The 21,777-nt window shown below is 28.8% G+C and overlaps 1 protein-coding gene and 1 long non-coding RNA gene across 4 annotated transcripts in view; one reads left to right on the forward strand and one right to left on the reverse strand.

The window, feature by feature from the left end:
- The window catches only part of LOC123271149, a 317,780-nt gene that overhangs the window by 1,381 nt on the left and 294,622 nt on the right, over positions 1-21,777 (reverse strand). For 2 of the 3 annotated variants that reach the window (XR_006510788.1, XR_006510787.1), the window contains one exon: positions 1,392-1,947. This is a non-coding gene — a long non-coding RNA (uncharacterized LOC123271149). Of the gene's footprint in view, positions 1-1,391; positions 1,948-21,777 lie in introns of those variants that run through there. The other variant, XR_006510789.1, reaches the window with a different exon arrangement.
- On the forward strand, positions 1,974-5,864 carry LOC123271136. Its single transcript, XM_044737359.1, has 2 exons — positions 1,974-2,130; positions 3,797-5,864. The coding sequence occupies exons 1-2, from the start codon at positions 2,116-2,118 to the stop codon at positions 5,783-5,785; spliced, it is 2,004 nt and encodes a 667-aa protein (XP_044593294.1). The 5' UTR covers positions 1,974-2,115; the 3' UTR covers positions 5,786-5,864.

Here is a 21,777-nt window from a genome sequence, read left to right on the forward strand (position 1 = left end):
TTAATTGTTGGATCAGCCGAAAATTAAATTTTTAATTTTTAGAAAATTTAATTCTACAATAAATTGTGGGTTTTAACGTCAGTAAAATTCTGAATACAAAAAAAGGAATGTTTGATTTTTAAATTAATTTATTTATTTTTATGTGAATTAAAAAAAATAATTAAAGATCTGTCAATATTTAAAGAAATAAAATTATTTTTTTTTATTAATTATTTACAAGTGAGTTCAACTATTTTAATTTTCATTTTTTTTAAACGAAATTTCTGTTTGATTGTATTGATATATTTTTTTATGAAAAATACATCCATAAAAAAATGAACAACTAAAAAAAAGTTGATTATTATAATTTTAACAAATTTTCCAAATTTACAAATTTTTTAGAAAATTATAATATTCAACTTTTTTTTTTTTAAATTGCTCGTTTTTTTATGGACTTAAAAAAAAATACATCAAAAACATAAAAAAATATAAATTTTATCCAAAAACATGAGAGCCAAAATTTTTTCCAACTTTTAAAGGCAAAAAAGCTATCGAAATCTTTATTTTTTTTTTTACGATATTTTTTATCATAAATGCGCCGTAATAACAAGTAGAATAAAAAAAAATAAAAAATGTTAATTTTTCACCTAGATATGGCCAAAAATAGGGTGGACCTTATTTGTAAATAATTACCAATTATTTTTTTCAAAAGTTAGAATTGCAAAATTTACATTAATTTATATTGATTGATTATTTTTTATTCATTTTTTGGATGGCAGTGAAATTTTTAAGAAAAAATTCATTTTTTTAAGATTATTTGTGACGATATTTAACTATCTTAAAAAGTCATAATTAATTTTTAAAAAAAATTATTGAAATAAAGAAAAATTATAATTTTACTAAAACAAAATTTCTAAAATACTTATTAATAGCTAAAAAATTTGAAAATGTAATTTTCATCCAAATTATTTATTTCTGCACAGTTAAAGAATTCTTACACGATTTAAATTTATAAATTTAATGTTAATGATTTTTTATTATAATAATAAGTATTTTAAATTTTCTACTAAAAATTGTGACGCAAAAATTTTTAGCTTGAAAATATTTTTTTACGACCAACTTTTAAAATAAATTTAATTTCAATCACTAAAAATTCAACTAAAATAAAGAAGAAATAAATTTCTAATTAAAAATTTCCGAAGCGCTTATTAAAATAAAACTAATTATTAATTAAAAAAAAGTAATTTAATTAATTTCACTTAAATAAAATTCTAAAACACAAAAAACTAATCGTTATATTCCCAGATAATTCTATAAATCTATTCCAATTAAAAAAAGAAATTTAACTATTATATTTTTATCCAAATAAATATTTATTTTCTCGAGACGAAAAAAGAAATTTATCGGACTGAACTACTAAATAATGTATCTAATGAATGCTTAAAAATAATTGTTATTTAAGTTTCTTGATTGCGACGTGGGTTTTTAATTTTTTGTCCACGGAAAAGAAACCAAAGTCGATTAAAAAATAAAGTATTTACGTAACAAGTTGCGATTAGGTGTAATAGTAATTAATAATACCACCGTGAGAACCAAAAAAACCAACAGTGTAATTGCAATTAAGCGAGAGACGGTGATTGACAATAGAAGGAAGATCAAGGTGAGGTTTTGTGAAGATGATCGTATCGGTAAGCGATTGGATGTGATGGTCAGCCTACTTTCTCCAGATCGAGGTTTTTTTAATCGTTTTCTTTCTACTGGTTTTCAAAATAAAATATATATAGTAAAGATCGGTGAATGTTTCCCACTCTTACCCTTACCCGGTTCATCTTATGTTCCCTCTCTGCCGGTAGTAACCCAAGGTGCTCATCCTCGTCTCCGATTCTCTTTTTCTCCAGACGCATTCTTCCTCCGGTTCACAATAGTATCCGGCTCACCGGGACATTACTTGTCGCTGTCCATTAGAATCTATAAAAGCAAGTGTAAATCCAAGGGTGACCATTAGTGACGATCGTGTGCTCTCAAAGATTGGGCTTTTTTAGTTTGTAAATCGAGGAATGCTTCCGGTCTGTCGAATCAGTTTTTATTGAAAATTTTGGTGTGTGAATTTTGTTGTTTATTACCGCGCAATTAATTATGGATAATTACAAGGTGAGGAGTTTGTTTTATTTATTTGCATTTTTTTCATTTTCCAAGTGCTCGTTTTGTTTTATTGGTTTTAATGTATGGTAATTTGTATGAAGATAGTCTCGGAGTCATTTCACAGATCATTAACTCTAATAGTTGCTATTACTCCTATGATTTAATTTAATTTCATGGAACAGCAAAAGTTAGTTTTTTTTTTTTTATTATTAATTGAAGACTATCTTTATTAAGTGGTCAAAATATTTTTGAAGTTGTTAGAGATCATTTTTTTGGTGAAAAAAAAATTGTTTTTGTATGAATTTTTAAATATTAAATTTTGAAGAATTTTTTTAATAATAACTAGCAACCTTGCAGTCATTATGTGACTGACGTGATTTGTGATCTATAAATATATAAAATTTTGCTTTATTAAATACATTTGTTAAATTGCACTGTACTTTCTTGAATATTGACGTTTTCAAAGATATAAGCTCATCCCGATGTTACACTCATCAAAAGCTTTCATTTGAGTACCCACATGCATTTTTATATATTTTTTATATATACATATATATAAAATATATAAATATATGAAAAAGTGATGTGGGTACTCAAATGAAAGGTCTTGATGAATGTAACATCAGAATGAGCTTATATGTTTAAAAATGTCAATAGTTAACAAGATACAAGGTAATTTCTTAATTATTGACATTTTGTAAGATATAAACTCATTTTGATGTTACACTCATCAAGAGCTTTCATTTGAGTACCCACATGCATTTTTATATATTTTTCATATATACATATATATAAAATATATAAATATATGAAAAAGTGATGTGGGTACTCAAATGAAAGGTCTTGATGAGTGTAACATCGAGATGAGCTTATATCTTTAAAAATTTCAATAGTCCATAAGATACAAGGTAATTTCTTATTTATGTATCTAGAGATAGAGTATTTTCGAATGCAGCCTAAATACTTATTATTATAAATTGACGATCGGTGAGAATGATATGAAACCTTGAAAAGGCACAAATTCAAATCAAGACCTTTGCAATGACACTAAATTTCATTAAAAAAACCGATTTTATTATATGATTATTCTGAACACAAAATTTTTTTTATTCTCTTAATAATATAGATTTGTAAGATTTTTTAAAAATATTTTTTCTTTAAATGAGTTTCTATTTTAAATAAAATTAACAAAAATTTTTTTGCATCAAATTTAAGTTATTAAAATTATTTTTAAATATCTACTTTAATAAAAAATTTTTAAAAGTATCAAAATTTTTTTTCTTTAAATTAATTAAAAAAAATTTTTATTGCCAATAAAATTAAATCTCATATCAAGATAAAAAAAATTTCTAAAAAATTTTTCCACCATTTTTAACGATAAAGACTTTCACCGCAAAAGAATTAAAAATTTAAAGGTCAGAAATCATGTCGGAGAAAGATTGTTCGAGATTCATACAAGAAAAAAAAAAATTATAAGCATTGAAAGTCGAAACAAGTTTACAATTAAAAACAAGTTTGATAAATATAAATCATGACAATTGGTCTCTATAATCACTTAGAAAATTACCGATCTCTCGATAAAACTACAAAAGATAGATCAGAGGGTGATGAAAGTAAGCGCGGTGAAAGTGAACAGCTACCTTCATAATTAACACTACTTATTCACAAATTACAGATAACAATTCTCCTAGCAGTCCTATTGGCGGTGGACAGCGCCCGGGGCGTCTTGAACAAGAAAACCACGGAAGTGGATCTCAAGATAAAAAACCCGCCCTTGAAATCCTTGAAACACGCTCAGGACAGAATAAGCACTTTTCCTCACGGAAAATTTGGGCTTCCGAAGTTCAACTTCGACAGTTTCAGCCTCTCAGAGCACCACTACCGCCCGAAAAAATTCGCTCCAAGAATAGAACTGTCGTCACTGAACAGCTTGCCTTATGCGTCAGGCAACAACTTTTTCCGCAAGCCGTCCTTCCCACACCCGAGTTTCTCTCTAGGCTCACGTCACCCAGGACTAAATAACTGGCGAACAGGATTCAAGTCCCACACACCAGTAATTCCAATTTCTTTGGAAGCCTACGGCCCACCCAATAAGCCCTCATTGCCTTCATTTTCTTCAGGATCTTCACCTTTCGTCCAGAATCCTAACCACAACCACGGTTTTCCACAAAATGGCTTCTTCAACAATGAACTAACCCATTCGCCGCTTCATAACAACGCACTAGCGCCACCTACTCAACCCGACATCAAATACGACGGATGGCAGCCAATCGCCGGCAACATAGTGGTGCCTAGTCTCGAGCAACCTCCTGCTTTCCACGACAACGTTCATCAGCCTATTTTCCACGATTCTAACGCAGCAGTTCCTAATTTCGACACAAACGTTCCTCCTTACCCAGATTCCGGAAATGTTCCCCAAAATTTCCAAGATAACGTTCCCCAACAAGTCTTCCACGACACCGGATCTTCCTCAACCAACAACGGTCCTTCAAGTCTCCATAACCCAGAATTCGGATCAGCGCCAAGTGATTCTTACGGCGAACCAATTTTTAACCCCGAGGATCACAATTTGAAGCAATCTGTGCGATCAAGAGACGAAACTGCCTTACCACCACCGCCATTACCCGAACTGGAGCCATTCCACGTGCAAGGACAGCCAGACAATAGCGTTCCAAGCTTGGTTAATCCTCAAGAACAAGTAAGACATGCAGGACCATCTGGACCAGGTCAAAATCCCATCAATCCTTACCCAGTTCAAGAAGACTCCTACTTGTCGCCTCCGCCTTCTTCTTTTGCGTCCGATGGACCTTATCCCACCGCTAGAAAGCCCTTCTCAGGACCTCCCGGACCCGATTTCGGGTTCATCAGGCCTCCGAACTTCCGAGCGCCTTCCAGACCTGCTAATCACCCGCAAATGCTCTTCCCAGTGAGCTTAACTCCTCCCAGAACTTGGGCGCCAGTCCAATTTCGGCAGGAAGATCAAAATTACGGATATCACAGCGCCGCTTCAGAGTTTTCTGAAAATTACAATATTCCCTCGGTGAGCTTGCCTCTGGAGAAAGACAACTGCAATGATAAGCCGCATAATCACTTGGATTCGGACGTGTCGATGAGTTATAACCAGATCGTTGTGAGCGAGGACTCGCGGGCTAACAAAATCTCCGGTGATCCCTTGCCGGGGTTACCATCGGAAAACAACTACGCGGGATTAAGCGACGCGGATGAAGCAAATAACAAAGTTCAACAAGGACAATCAGCGCAGGATTACGGGAATCCAGAGCCCGTAAATCAGCAGTTTAAGCAGGAAGCCATCGCTATTTCGCAAAATGAAAATGATGATGGGTATCAAATTCAGGGAACTAAGGGAGTTTATTCTCTTCAAATTCAACCGGCGGATGGAAGCCAGGGAACTGAGGATTCTGACAGCTCGATTAGACACGAGCAGTTATTGTCTGATGGACTTTTGCAGAATATTCTGGCCGCGATTGAGCAGCCAGGAAGTGAAAATGCCAATGATCAGTCGGCTTATCAGCCACAAGTTGCGGCTAGCTTCGATCTCAGTGCTGCGTCATCACAGTTAGCGTTATCGGCTGGTGATAATCAAGATAGTCTTCCGCTTAATGATAAAAGTGAACAAGCGCTCTTTGGTGAATCGCAAAATTAGAGTGTTTTGTGGACTTTTATGAGATTTTTTTTTTATTTAATTTTTGAATTTTAAGAAAGTATTATTGTCATGATTATTTATAGGGATAAATTGCACTGTAAAAAATTGGGAGTTTATTTCAAGTGGATTTTCACTTACACAGTAAAAAATTTTGCGTCATTGCGTCAAAAAATTTGGTGTTAAATATTTAACACTATTTTGTGTTAAATCGCAAAAACGCAAAATTTTTTACTGTATAGAGTACCGGAGTGAAGAAATAATACACTTGTAAAATTTGGAGGATTTTTTTAACTGAGTGAAAATGAATTTTACTGCGATGAAGAAGTTTTTACACTAAAATAAATTTTAATTAGCCGAAACAAGTTTCGTATTCAAAATTACTAACAAATACTTTAAAAAATCTTGAAGTTTAAATTTGGAAATTTTTTTTTACATTTTTAAAAAAATTTGACTAGGACATTAAATCAAATTTTCATAAAGATTATTCTTTTTTTTAAGTTTTGTTAATAAATCCTGACGTAAAAAATAATTAACTTTACTACATTTGATTAAATAAAATTAATTACTTTAATATTACTGAAATTAATTTTTATAAGAAAGTTTTTTCATTTCTTAAAAAATAAATTATTATAGAGAAAATTTATCAAAAAATGCGACTTGTAAAAATTAAAAAAAAATAATAATTTAATTTTTTTTTAACGATTAAAAATTTATTAATTACATTAATTTCATAATCTCTAAATTTTGTAATTTTTAAGCAAATAACTATTTATTCATTTTTATTCAATAACAGAAATAAATAATTCACTCCGCGGATTATTTTTTTATTAATTTAAATTAATTAAAAATCATTCACTCCAAAAACTTTTTACAGTGTATTGATTGTAATAATTTATAATTTATAATTTATATGTGTGTAATTTTGTTGTGCGAAGGATTATTGTTTAGATTATGTATTAATTTAATTTTATTTTATTTAATAATGAAAATTTTTAAATATGGTAATTTTTGAACGGAGAAAGAGAACCGATCCAGGTCAATGGGACATACGCTTAATCGCCGGTGGCATTATATACATATATATTCGAGGAATGGAAGTTAACTGGTGACGCTGTCCCCTATGCCATATTAAAGATGTAGATGGGTTTGTATGTATGATAGCCAAGGTGAAAGTTCAGTCAACTGAGTAAAAATAATACCACTTTCTTCTACGCACTTTAATCGTAAATAAAACCTTGTGAATTGCCTTTCTTATCGCAGCAATTCTTGGTTCTGTATTTAAAACTTGTTTTTTATTTATTTATTTTAGTTTTTTTTGTATTATTGAATGATATTAAATAGTGTATTTATGGCAATAATAAGCAGACTTTTTATACAAGAACAAATAAATTTTTATGAATTGTAAAATTATATTCAGTGTTTTATAGAAATAAAAAAAATTGTTTTAAATTTAGGAAAACTTAATGTTTGTTTTTTGTATTTTGAATATTTTTGTAATCTGAGTCTCAAATAAATCTTTAAATTTATGTTAAAGTTGTGGGCTAGTTTTATTTTATTTTAGTTTCTAGGTTTTAGAAATATAAAAGAAAGCCAGGATTTAATCGTGAATGGAAAATTCCAGGATTTAAGTAAGACTTTTTTTTTTTTTTTTTTATTCAAGACTTGAGATAAAAAGCTGCGGGATTAACTAAGGGCTCTATTGAAAGTAAGTTTGATGAGTTTTATTTTATTTATTGTGAAGATAGAGAAGTTCAATTTTGTTAGATTTATTTTTTGGCGAAAAAATATTTAGCTTTAAAAATAAAATTTCAAAATTGTTAATTTTAAAAACTTTAGTATAGAGGTGTGCGAATATACAGTCAAAAATTTTGCGTCATTGCGTCAAAAAAATTTGTGTTCAAAAAATTTGTGTTAAATATTTAACACTTTTTTATGTTGATTAAAGAGAACTAAAAAATCGAGCGCGCTTTTGCCAACATGTTTACCGAAAATTTAATTTATCAATATTTTTACAAATTTTATTCATTAATATTAAACCGTTCCCAAAGTAGTTACCATAGCAACGAAAAGCGACAACAATTAAAACGTTGCATCAGAATTTTAATAAAAGATTTTATAAATATGATAATTCTCTTATTTAAGAAATATATAAAATATATAAAAATTCGTGTGGGTATTCAAATGAAAGGTATCGATGAGCTTAACTCCAGGATGAGCTTATATCGTTGAAAATATCATTGAGAGACAAAATACAACGTCATTTCTTAATTATTGACATTTTTTATGATATAAGCTCATTCTAATGTTACGCTCATCGAGACCTTTCATTTGAGTACGCATACGATTTTTTTCATATATTTTATATATATGATATTTCTCATATTTGTAAAATACATAAAATATATAAAAAATTCGTGTGGGTATTCAAATGAAAGGTCTCGATGAGTTTAACATCAGGATGAGCTTATATCTTGAAAAATATAATCAGTAGACAAAATACAACGTAATTTCTTAGTTATTGACATTTTTTATGATATAAGCTCATCCTAATATTACGCTTATCGAGACCTTTCATTTAAGTACGCATACGATTTTTTTCATATATTTTATATATATGATATTTCTCATATTTGTAAAATACATAAAATATATAAAAAATTCGTGTGGGTATTCAAATGAAAGGTCTCGATAAGTTCAACATCAGGATGAGCTTATATCGTTGAAAATATCATTGAGAGACAAAATACAACGTCATTTCTTAATTATTGACATTTTTTAAGATATAAGCTCATTCTAATGTTACGCTCATCGAGACCTTTCATTTGAGTACGCACACGATTTTTTGCATATATTTTATATACATGATATTTCTCATATTTGTAAAATACATAAAATATATAAAAAATTCGTGTGGGTATTCAAATGAAAGGTCTTATTAAGTGTAACTCCAGGATTAGCTTATATCGGTAAAAATATCATCAGTAGAAAAAATATATTTTTTATACAAAGTCATTACTTAATTATTGACATTTTTTAAGATATAAAGGAATTAACTCTAATAAGTAGAGTTAATTATTAACTCTAATTATTCTAATAATTAACTCTAAAGATATAAAGGAATTAACTCTAATAAGTTTGTGAAATATTCAAATCGAATTATTTGTTTATATTGTTTACATTTTATAGAAAAAGTACTTGAAAAATAATTAACAAGAAAACTTGTAGATTAAATTAGATATTGTTCATTTTATCACTAAACATCCTTTATATATTAGTTAGACCTTGTTACCCAACAGCACCTTATGTGTCTCATACAGCTAAATTACAATACCCTAAGAGAGCAATAACAAGAGCAAACGCCATATTAAATTTTACCAAAATGGTAGACTTTGTTATACTAGATATATTATTATTTGCTTTCTGATCGTAATAAATAATTACCTTACAACTGTTTATAGAGCACATAAAATATGTGCCGTTAAATAACCTTGTGTCTTCTTTTAATGTTTTGTTTGAGAAAACAAAAACAATTGTCTTATTATTCCTAGAATAACTTACAACTTCTTTTAAACTACAAAATAAAATTTCATATTTTTACGCCTTTATATTGAGAAGAAAGTAAAAAAGAATTTTCTAATTTTTTTAAAAGCATTATTCACGCTAGAGGCGTGCAAAAAAATGAATTGAATTTTAATTACAGTCTTACAGTTAAAAAGATTGACCGAGACTGAATTTTAGTTCGCGATTTTGTCAAGAATCAAAGTAAAACAAAAATTTGAAAAAAAATATGAAAGGGGGAGGGATTTTTATTAGGATTTACGACAACGCTTATATCGTCAAGACTATTTAACATTTTTCGATAAAAATTTATGTAAATATTGTGGAGTGTACTTTTACTGAAATAAATAAAAAATAATCCAGATACTTCTTTATTTTTCCGGTCAAAAAAAATTCCTAAAACTCAATTACATATGGAAAAAAAAAATTAATTTGAATCAAGAGACAAATTTTCGAACCAAATAAAATTTACCTAAACAATCAAAAATTTCTTAGTTTAAAAATTTTTCTCTTCAAATTAAGAAGATCAAAAAGTCCTTCAAAACTATTTACTTAATTCAAGTAAATTTTTTTTCTGTGTAATTTTTATGATTTAACAAGAATAAATTTAGATAGTTTAATTTGATTACCCTGTTCAAAAATATTCATTGAAAAAAATGCACTATCATGAGATTTGAATTTTTTTTCAATAATTAAAATTTTTCAACATATATTTATAGATATATAATTTGCATAGAGCGAATTATTTTAATTTTTTCCAATAAATATTTTTAAATAAGGTAAATTAGTAATATATATCCTAACAAAAACAGTTTCACTGTAGAAAAATCACGCCAAGTCCACGTTCATAAGACTATTAAGAAAAAAAAATTTTATTTCTTTACAAAAAGATATAAAACAAAAAATTAAAAAATCCAAGTAACCGATATGGTTGTATATGATTTTCGGAAATTAAAAAAAATTTTTTTGTAAATTTAAAAATTAAAAGAAACAATTTTGGAACGTATTTAGTGTGCGTGGTTACGAAAAATTTCACTTTTTATGAAATTCCTAAAATCTATCTACTAGGACTTTTAAAAAAAAATTGAAGTACACAATGACGCACACCAAGTACGTTCCAAAATTGTTTCTTTTAATTTTTAAATTTACAACAAAATTTTTTTTAATTTCCGAAAATCATATACAACCATATCGGTTACTTGGATTTTTTAATTTTTTATTTGATTATCTTTTTGTAAAGAAATAAATAGTATATTACACTACAAGGGCAGAAAGTTTGAGATTTCTGCACTGTGCGCCATGATGCCCGAGGCGAAGCCGAGGGCATCATGGCAAGCAGTTCAGGGCTCTCAAACTTTCTGCCCGTGTGGTGTATACTATTTTTCTTTATTTTCGGCCGAAAGTACGCTGACTTACAAATCAATTAACGTTACAGTTAAATGTTCTTAGTATGTTGTCGATGCCCGCCCGACATTTGCGGCACGAGCGAAGCGAGTGCGGCTGGTCGGGGGCGGGCATCGACTTCATCTAAATAGACAAAAATAATAGTAACTTTTTAAAATTAAATTAATTCAATTGAATAGTCTTATTTTTATTAATTTTTGATTACTCAAATACATTAAAATCATTAATTTTATCAGAATTTTAATTATTTCGAGTAATTTGTCAACTATTTTTAATTAATTATTGCATATTTTCTTTTTCATCACAACTATTACCAGTACATGAACTATAAGAATTATAAAAATTATTAATAATGAATGAAAAAAAATGATTCAATATTATTTGATCTTCCCATTTGACATGTTCGTCAATAAAAATATTAATGAAAATTTATTATTAAGATATTTAATTTTTTGGAGCAAAAGAAAAATTTTCTCAAGACAAGAAAATTTACTTCTGTCAAGAACTTAATTTTTTGGAACAAGAGAGAAATTTTCTCAAAACAAGAAAATTTTCTTGATTTAAATAAATTGTCTTGGATCAAGACACGTATTTCTTGAAGCAAGGGAATTAATTTTGTTGGAATAAGTGAAATTTCTTGTGTCAAGAAAATAATTAGGAAGAAAAATATTTTCTTGGTTCAAGTGAACCTTTCTTTCTGTGTAAATATTTATTTGCAGACTTTTTAGGTAACGTATCTGTTCTTATAATTAGATTAGCTTCCGTATCGAAATTCCTTAAAATTTCCTTTTGATGATGATAATAGATAACGCATTCATTTTTAAAAATTTTTATTATTTTTCACTCGATATAATTTTTTAGATTATAAATTTCAACACACAACGACATAAGAACCCACAAAAGCAATTTTAAGGTTAGGCCTGAGTGCACAATAAACCGCGTCAGCTCTGGTGAATACTTTTTTTTCGCTGCCTCGTACATCAATTCAGTGCACAACTAGTTTCTTCCAGCGCACTAGAGCAGCGCGCATGCGCGCCCCTACCAAAGCATAAATGTCGGTCTTTCTGATTCCCAACAGAAGTAGCAAGTACGTGCTTTCGGCCGTGAATAAAGAAAAAATAGTATATTACACATCTAGGGCAGTAAAATAAGAAATGTCTCAGATCACATGTAATTGTTGTCCGAGGCGAAGCCGAGGTCAATAAACATGTGATCTGAGGCTTTCTTGTTTACTGCCATAGGTTTGTATACTATTTTTCTGTCCGACAAAGGCGGAAAGCGGCAATTTCGTTTAGCGCAGCGGGCCGAAAGTTGCCACTTTCCGCCTGGAGGGCAGAAAAAGTTATTCTTGCACCGCCTGGCGTGTGTAATTGCAAGCTGTCAAATATCTTTTTTTCACTGTAGTTTCCCATCTATTATAAGATTAGCATGCATCCTTATATTATTTAGTCTCTGGCCGTCCGCTTTTTACATAAGAAAAAAGTTAAAATCTAAAAATCTGGGTCGCTATAGTTTGTGCTGATTATTTTTAATAATTTTAAATAGAAATTATAAAGATAATTGATAATAATCAAGTAATACGCGTAATAAAAAGCATGAACTACTATTATAAAATATCATATAAAAAAAAATCAAAATAAATTTGAAAAAAAATTTGTAACCTCAAAAAACCGTTCTGCTTACGGTATATACACTCTCGGTAGTCTGGCTTGAGAACGGAACTTGGCGCCAGACTCTATCGAGTCTGTTGATTAAAGTTAAAAAAAGGACTCAATGCTAAATAAAATTATTTTCATAATAAACTTTAATAGTCTCAAAAACTATATGGTAACACGTAGCATGATTATTAAAAATTATAAATATAATAATAGTAATAATGAAAATAATACATTGGTCAAGGTATATATTTACAGAGATGGGATACAAAGGAAAATGTATGAGGGGAATTAGCCGGTTGCCTTTAAGTAGGATTAGAGTTATGCAAATCAAGTGCCAGCGAATCGTATCACACAGGCGTTAGGTTTGCTCTTGCCAGCTCGTATTCTGCAATGCAAATTCCGAGTCTCATTATTGAAAATACAATACTATGACCTACACTGAAATATATATACATAAAAAAAATAAAGATAAAAAATTATAAATATATATATAAATTTATTCAACTTTATTTAAATGCATAAATATATTAAAAGTTTAGTTATATGAACTTTTGAATAAAAAATATATATTATAGTTTTAGTAAAAAAAAAAAATAAAAAAAAAAAGATTAGTAAAAGAGGAATTTCTCGGGAATTATCTCCAACAATTTGAATTTTATTCTCATTAGTTAGTTTTCTCTTTTGGTTATATCTCCTACTCGTTCACCCGTATCTCACTTGATTAAACGGTGTTAATTAGTGAATCCCCGTTCGAAGATTACATTATAGTATTGGCAGAATTATATATCTATAGATATGGATGTGGATGCAAGCATTGAGAAGAAAATGTATTATCAACGGGAATAAAAAGGCGAGAGATAGAAAGAAGAAAAATAAGTGGAAAGATATAAAGGGTCTGGACGGTAAAGTTTATATAAAATTCTAATGACTTTTATAAAATATGCATTACTTTAAAAATAATGAGGGAAGAAGGATGGTGATGACAGATTCTATGATGTTCAACTATTGAATTTAACATGAAAGATACGACATTTAAGGACTGGAAAATAAAAGGACTCGTTTCTTATTTCCCATTAAAACTACAAGTGTTTTGTTTTTATTATTTCTCCCTACGATGAAAAGAAACTAGTTGATTCTAGAGAAATATTATTTAGTTCTAAAAAGAATGGGTTGTTTTCATTTAAGAAATTTTAGTCTTGAAACTTGTTTTTTTAGGGAAAAAAAATTTTTGAAAAAGAGTTACTTCAATCTTTTGAAGTAGCGCAGAGGGAAAGTCATTAGTCTGGTACGCAGGAAGTTAGGGTTCGAACCCCGCTGTCAGTGTTTCTAGAAAAAAAAAATTTCTTTATTCAAATACTTTTTTTCAGAGTATGACAAAAAACTTCATTGAATTTAAAGTTATAAGAAAAAAATTTTCATAAATTGAAAGTTTTAATTTAATAGAAAAATTTTTGGATAGCTTTCTTGTAAAAAGAATGAAATTTTACGGTTAAAAAATTAATATTGGTTTGTAGAAAATTTATTATAATTTTTTTGAGATTAATTTCAAATAATTATCAATAATCAACTTATTTTATATTAATTTGATGTTTTAACGTAGTGAAAGTAAAGTTTTGTCTTTCATAACTTACTATAAATCAAAATTCAAGTAATCTTTCCCAAATATTTATAAAAAATTAAAAATTGACTGATTTTGACTTTTGTTTTCTTTAAAAAAAAGAAAAATAAATAATTAATTCCTATTATCAAAATCAACTATCCATTTTTCCATTAAATTTATTTATTCAATTTTTAAACTTCTTTATTTTCAAAACCCAAAAATTTTTCTCAATTCTTTTCATAAATTTTTTCAACAAACTCAAATTATCTCGAAATTTTTAACATTTTATTATTTTTTTTGATTCAAGTATCATTTCTTCACCGATCTCAAGATTAATTGTCTCCTCCACTTTTCATACACTGATAAAAAAATAACTTAACTCAAGAGCCAAAATTTTGAACCAAGAACACCATTTTGAAGAGAATAATTTTCTTGACTCAAGAAAATAATTTTTTTCAATATAGTATACACAGAAAAAAAAAATTTCTCGACTGAAGAACAAAATTCTTGGCTCAAAAAAATTTTCGGGTACCTGAAGGAAGATCGAAGTTGTGATGGTCGAAATAAAAATTTTTCTTAAAATTCTATTCTTGGTGGAAGTCATTTTTTCTTAATTCAAATCATCATAAATACTTGATACAATAAATTTTTATATTTGATCAAGATTTTTAAATACTTTGGGGAAGCAGTGCCAGTTACTACGGCTGAGAAAAGAATTTTCCCAGCTTGAGAAAATTTTTCTCTTGAATATTTGATACCCATTTTAAATTATTTTAGCGTGCAATTATACATATTGAATGAAAAAAATGATACAATATTATTTGATCTTCCCATTTGGCATGTTAATCAATAAAAATATAAATGAAAATTTATTTATATCTTTATATTTAATTTTTTGTAGCTAGAGAGAAATTTTCTCAAGACAAGAAAATTTACTTCTATCAAGAACTAAATTTTTTCGATCAAGAGACTGAATTTTCTCAAAACAAGAAGATTTTTTTGACTTAAATAAATTTTCTTGGATCAAGATACGTATTTCTAAAAGCAAGAGAATTTTGTTGGAATAAGTAAAATTTCTTGTGTCAAAAAAAAATTTTTTTTTCGCTCAAGAAAATAAGAAGGAAGAAAAATATTTTCTTGGCTCAAGTGAACCTTTTTTTCTGTGTACTTATAGTTTAAGATTTTTTATTTTTAATGAAGTTAAATTTTTTACCAGTGTATACATAAAAAACTCTCTTCTAAATTTCTCCTAACCCAAGCAAATAAAGCCTTACCCTTCCAATTAATCACAACATAAACCTCCTCTAAATACCTCACCGATCACCTCTCAATAAAATAATAAAAAAATCCGGATAAATCGCAATAAAAACCAAATCTAAGCCCCGATCATTAGTACATCCTTGATTTCTTATTCCATTTTCCATCAAGTTTCTTAAACTGAAAAAACGGCTAGGCCTGAAATTGAAAGTAAAAATAAGGGTTAGGCAAGTGGTTGCATAACCGAGTCAACTCCGCGATGTTGAAACAACAGCTTAATCCCCCAACGTATAGCTCCGGCATAGGAACAGCAGAAGCGTCTGCGCCTCTGATCCTTGAAGCAGGATAAATGCCCCTAGAAAGCACAGCGTAGCACCCTTATACTTCTATTTAGCCCTCTTCACCCCTTCTACTGCACCCTCTCTTTCTACTTCCCTTGAGGGGGTACTCCCTAGGGCTACATCAGAACGACCTCGCTGTCAACGATGTGCCCGAAACGAGGGACTGAACGTTAAATTTAAGAACCGCTCGCGCCCGCATTAAAATCAGAGCCATCCCACACCCTCCTGCCTCTTATATCCTTTAACTGCAGGAGCTCTGTACATTCTGTACTTACGGTGTTCCAGAGTGTTTCCCTTCTATGAATCCTCTGTCCTCTCCTCTGCATCCTATTCCGTTCCACGCTCTGGTTCACGAATGCTCCGCAGTGGTTGCGAAAGCGGAGGCCAAAAATACTTAAATTACAGTCTAATGTGTATATGCAATGAATATGATGGATATTATTCATATAATCAGAAATACGGAGATATTGTGGATACTGCGCATCAAATAAACCCGCATAAAAAAGGTGCATAGTTCTGAAGTTTAATATAAACTATAAACATTCATTTTTTAAGAAAAAAGTAAATTGTGTAATTGATTAAGAAAAAAAATTGACGATCCGAGTGTAAAGCACAACTTCACGCGCTTCGAGCTATGAGACGTGCAAAATAATAATAATTAAGTAATTTCTTACAGAGTATTTTTAACTTCCCGCTAAGAAAATTGAAAATTTTCAAAAATCGGGAAGTTATTATTTTCACCCCGTTTTTCGAAAATCGAGTTTTCATCAGATCTCGACGTTTTGAGGTCCTAGGAAGCTTTCACACTCTTTGAGCTCAAAAGTCTGATAGAAGTTTCATAGAACACTATCTTTTGAATTTTCAAACCGCAATAACTTTTGAATGAACCGATTTTTACGCGGTTGGCGGCATTCTACGCAGTTTTTTAAGCCTCATGAAGAATTTCTAAGTTTCAATTGGTCAAACTAGAAATTTCGGAGTAACTCCGAAAAAACACTTTTTTCGGTTTTCTTTAGTTCACGATATCTCTCGAACGAATTAACTGATTTTGACCGAATTGGCGGCGATCGACGTGGTTTTTCAAGGTTGAGAGCTGATTAGTTTTTGAAATCGATCGGTAGAGCCGTTTAAAAGTTATTCCAAAAAAACCACTTCTGGAAAAATTTTTTTTCCTATTTTTTTTTATTTCTCCAAATTTCTCAAAATCTATCGGTCCGAATCGGTTTAAATTATCAGGAAATTTAAGTTTGGCAAAGCCCTTTCGAATGACACCAACCGCGATGAAATCGGTTCAACCGTTTAACACACACACACACAGTGACACCCTCGCGGGAATAGTCAGGAAAGCTTCCTAGGACCTCAAAACGTCGAGATCTGATGAAAACTCGATTTTCGAAAAACGGGGTAAAACCAATAACTTCCCGATTTTTGAAAATTTTCAATTTTCTTAGCGGGAAGTTAAAAAAAATACGTAAACTAGGCCACTGATATGAAATACGGCACTAGTTCATCGCATTCTTAAACTAATAAAAAAAGCCCGGTCTTGAAATATCAATTTGGACGAGAGTAATCGTTGTACGTAAGATATATACAAATATAAATAATGCTGTGAAGCGGGAAAGAATAGGAGTTACGGTAATTATTACGTGGAGCGTTCCACATTCACGTAACAGGATATTGGTAGGAAAGGATTGAGAAAGGAATGTGGAGAGGATCATTTTAATGTGAGTTTATAGAATATGCGAGAAAAAATTATTAGATAGCTCGGACTGGGATTCGAACCCAGAACCTTCCGAAGACATGTCGGCTACTCTACCATTTGAGCTATCCGGTCTATACTAAATTTCCTTTCGCTTATTCTATATACATTAAGCCACACCGTCCATCTTACGGCAAGCATTTTTTACAAATATAAATAATGCTGTGAAGCGGGAAAGAATAGGAGTTACGGTAATTATTATTATACTAAATACATTCAAAATGGAGTGACATCAGGACGTTCACGTAAAATTTTTTTCAAAATGTTTTTTTTTTTCTGAAATAGCAACATGAAATGATTTTAGAAAGTAAAAGATGATTTAATTTAAGTATTTTCTCGGTGTACATCTATTTATATTATTGTATAAGTGCAATATGGCTGTGATAGAGGCATTTAAAGATCACAAAATTGCTTGACCTTGACGAGTCGAGTATAAAGCACAATCTCACGCGCTTCGCGCTATGAGGCGTGCAATTTACTTGAATCAAGTAAAATTTCTTAGTTTAAGATTTTTTCTACTCAAGATGAAGTTCTTCAAAATTATTTACTAGATTCAAGTACGTTTTTTTTTCTGTGCAAAAAAAAATTCTTGACTGGAGGGTAAATTTTCTTGGCTCAAAAAAATACTAAGGAAGATTTAAAATTTCTCGAATGAAGACAAAGTTTCTTCAACAAAGTCAAATTTTCTTAAGTCAAGAAAATTTCTTCTTGCTCCAAAATAACTTTTGTGTTCCTTAAAATTTTCTTGAAGCAAGAAGTTTTTTTTCTGTGTTATTATACTGTTTATAGGTCAGCGAAATATCTGATAAATTTAATGTAAAGTTTACAATACGTAGACAGAAGAAAATATTAACTTGAATCAAGAAAATAATTTTAAAGAACTCTGTCGTCTTAATTTAAGTAGAAAAATTCTTGAATTAAGAAATATTTCTTGACTTAAGTAAATTTATCGTCTTAATTCAAGACAATGAAACTTTTGAAAATGATTTTTCTGGTTCACGAGTTTTTCTCTTAATTTAAACTAATATTTTTTTCAGTGTAAGTATACTTTTTAAATATCGACGATTATCTCATAAATTCAATATATAGTTTATGATATGCAGAGATTGTATATTAAATTAATCCGTTTAAGTTTACTAAGTACCAAACAGGCTGAGCTTAGATTAGAATACCGTGCATTAATTTACTGCACTGATAAAAAAGTTAACAACTCAAGAAAAAACTTTTGAATTAAGAATACCATTTTGAAGAAAATAATTATTGTTAGTTAATAAATAAAATTCTTGAACAAAGAAATTTTTTTTTTATTTAAATTTTCCTTGCTTCAAAAATTTCTTCCCTAGATTTACAATAATTATTTTCTTTAAAATACTACTCAAAATTTATATTCTTTTATCAAGTTAACTTTTTTTATCAGTGTAAAGATATTCTTCAAAGGTAATGGTTTGGATGTTCTGTAATGTTTAATCTACAATGTAATTTAACACGAAGTAAACAAACAATATGGCAATAGCGACCAACATTGATATTTGTACAGGTATCGCTCTTGCTCTTACTAATGCACATACATAACTGCAGGCTACTGTGCAGCCATCGATTAGTTTTCCTAATAAATATTTCTTAATTATTAATCTTCTTTGGTGGTAACAAACATACATATATTCCGATACAACAAGGCTTTGTTAGCATTCAAAATATTTATTTAATATCAAGAAGTAACTTATTTAATTTTAAAAAATATTTTAAATTATTAAACAATTTTTTTTACTCACAAAAAATTCAACATAGTTTTAAAAAATCAATTAATTTCTTCTCAAGAAATTAGTGTGAATAATTTCTATTATAAAATTTAAGTATAATTGTTTACAAAATTGATAAAATTTGAAATAATAAATTATAAATTTCAATTATTTTAGAAAAATATAGTAAAGCACATTAAAGTAAAAAAAAATTGGATCATAAAATTACATCAAAAAAGTAATTTTTTACAATTCAGAGTATACTTTTCAACTATCCACTTTTTCATGCCAGAAAGGGTTGCAAAGTGACTCAAATTGCGTGCTATTCAAAATTTTATGAGCTTCAAGTATTAGCAATACCACAACGCGACAGCTTAAATATATACATGCATAATATATAAATATATAAATATACTTTATGCTAAGTAATGCAGAGGCGTGGTGTAAATATCCGGGAGAAATACCTTCTATGTATATGTATATATCTATAAATATGTACAATGAACAACGAACAATGATGGAAGCTAGAGGAGACCGTCGACTGTCGAAACTCGTTAACCCCTTCGTCGACATTTTTAGTGCCCATAAAAACCCACTGTCTTCATTATGTCAGACGGAAAAACCCCCAACACTATCAACCTCAAGATTATATTCCATCTACTTCAGTTTTTTCATTTGATCTTTTTCATTCGATGGTTTTATTACGGCAATAATTGTACTTATTGTTCATACTAGTTATTATTTTGATTGCGAAAAGAGGAGTAATTGATTTTTATCAGGGTAATTATTTAAAAGTCAGTTATTAAAATCAAAATTTTAATTCTAGTACATTAAAATTCCAAATTAATATAAAATAAGCTAATTATTGACTATTGTTTAAAATTAGTCTCTAGAAAATTATAATAAATTTTCTATGAATAATTATATTAATAATTAAATTAAAAAATTTTTCATTTTTTCCTTTTATAAAAAATTAAAAAATTTTTATTCTATGGATTTTTGATTATACATTGAAAAAAAGACTACTTGATTCAAGAAAATACTTGTTTCTTTATATTTTGAATGAAGAAATTTTTTTTCTTTAAAAAAATACTGGTGGGATTCGAACCCTGGCTTTCTGCATGCCAGAATAATGATTTTCTCTCTGCGCCACCGTAAAAAGTTGAGGTAGGTTCTTTTAAAAAATTTTTTTATAGAAAATTTCTATAAAATACGTTCTTTTCGTCGATGAAAAAATGAATTAAAAATTCAATTGTGACGTTCTCCAAAAATGCAATCGTATTTTTCGATACTGAATTTGACAATATCTCATTCTTATAAAATACTCTTAATTTTAGGATTTCAATTTGTTCACCAATAAAATAAGTTTTAAATTCTTGAATCAAGATATAAACAATTCCGTTCTTAAATCAACAATATTTTTCTTGAACCAACTACACGGAGAAAAGTTAATTTTACTACTTACTATAAAAAAATATCAACTCCTACTATCTGAAATGGTAATAAAATTAATTGGTCACAAATTAATAGGTGGTATATTGTCAATTGTAATAGTTACTATTAATAATGGTAACGATTACTATTGAAAATGATAATTGTAATCATTAAAAATTATAACTGCTATAATCGAAGATGGTAACTGTAACCATCTCAGATTGTAAAAATTCTGAAAGAAAAAATAATATAAATTTATTTAAATAAATTCTTTATTTGCATCCATATTTTAGTTATGTACATTTTTCCTTTAAAATATTAAAATAAATAATAACACAATCGTTTAAATCCATATATGATAAAAATTTCCAAATATTAGAGCTGTTATTGATTACTTTGAATGACATAATTTTTTTAAATTATGTTTTTTAAAAATTTTTTGTAAGATTTAAAATTTTTTTTTGAAATTTCAATTTTTTTTGAAATTTCAATTTTATTGAAAATTTTCATTTTTTTGAAAATTTCAAATTTTTTTTGAAAAATTTGGCGTTGAAATTTGTTTTAGACAAATAAAAATTTAAATATAAATTTAATCCGAATTTAATCCCGATTTTTTGTGCACTACACTGCGCTACAACTGCTTATAGTTAATTCAGAAATGCATCCACGCTAACGCAAATTCTTAATTTATTATTATTATTATTATTACACTGATAAAAGGATTTGTTTATAGTTAAAAAAATTTGTTAATATTTAACAAATCATTTATTAGAAACCACTTTTTAGTATTAAACAAATATTTCTTAGTATTTAAAATGATTTGTTTGTATTTAATAAATATGATATTCATTTATTAAATATTAATAAATCTTTCTAAATACTAAAAAATATTTGTTAAGGACTAAAAAGTGCTCTCTAATAAATGATTTGTTAAATACTAACAAATATTTTTTCTCACCTCCGGGCGGAAAGCGTCAATTTTCCTCCCGCTGCGCTAAACGAAAATGCCGCTTTCCGCCTCCGTCGAGGAGAAAAATAGTATACACACCACGGGCAGTAAATAAGAAAGCCTCAGATCACATGTTTATTGACCTCGGCTTCGCCTCGGACAACAATTACATGTGATCTGAGACATTTCTTATTTTACTGCCCTAGATGTGTAATATACTATTTACTATAAACAAATCCTTTTTTTGCCCTCCGGGCGGAAAGTGCCAACTTTCGTCCCGCTGCGCTAAACTA

The sequence above is a fragment of the Cotesia glomerata genome, linkage group LG9 (genome assembly GCF_020080835.1).
Source record: "Cotesia glomerata isolate CgM1 linkage group LG9, MPM_Cglom_v2.3, whole genome shotgun sequence".
NCBI classification, from domain to species: Eukaryota; Metazoa; Arthropoda; class Insecta; order Hymenoptera; family Braconidae; genus Cotesia; species Cotesia glomerata.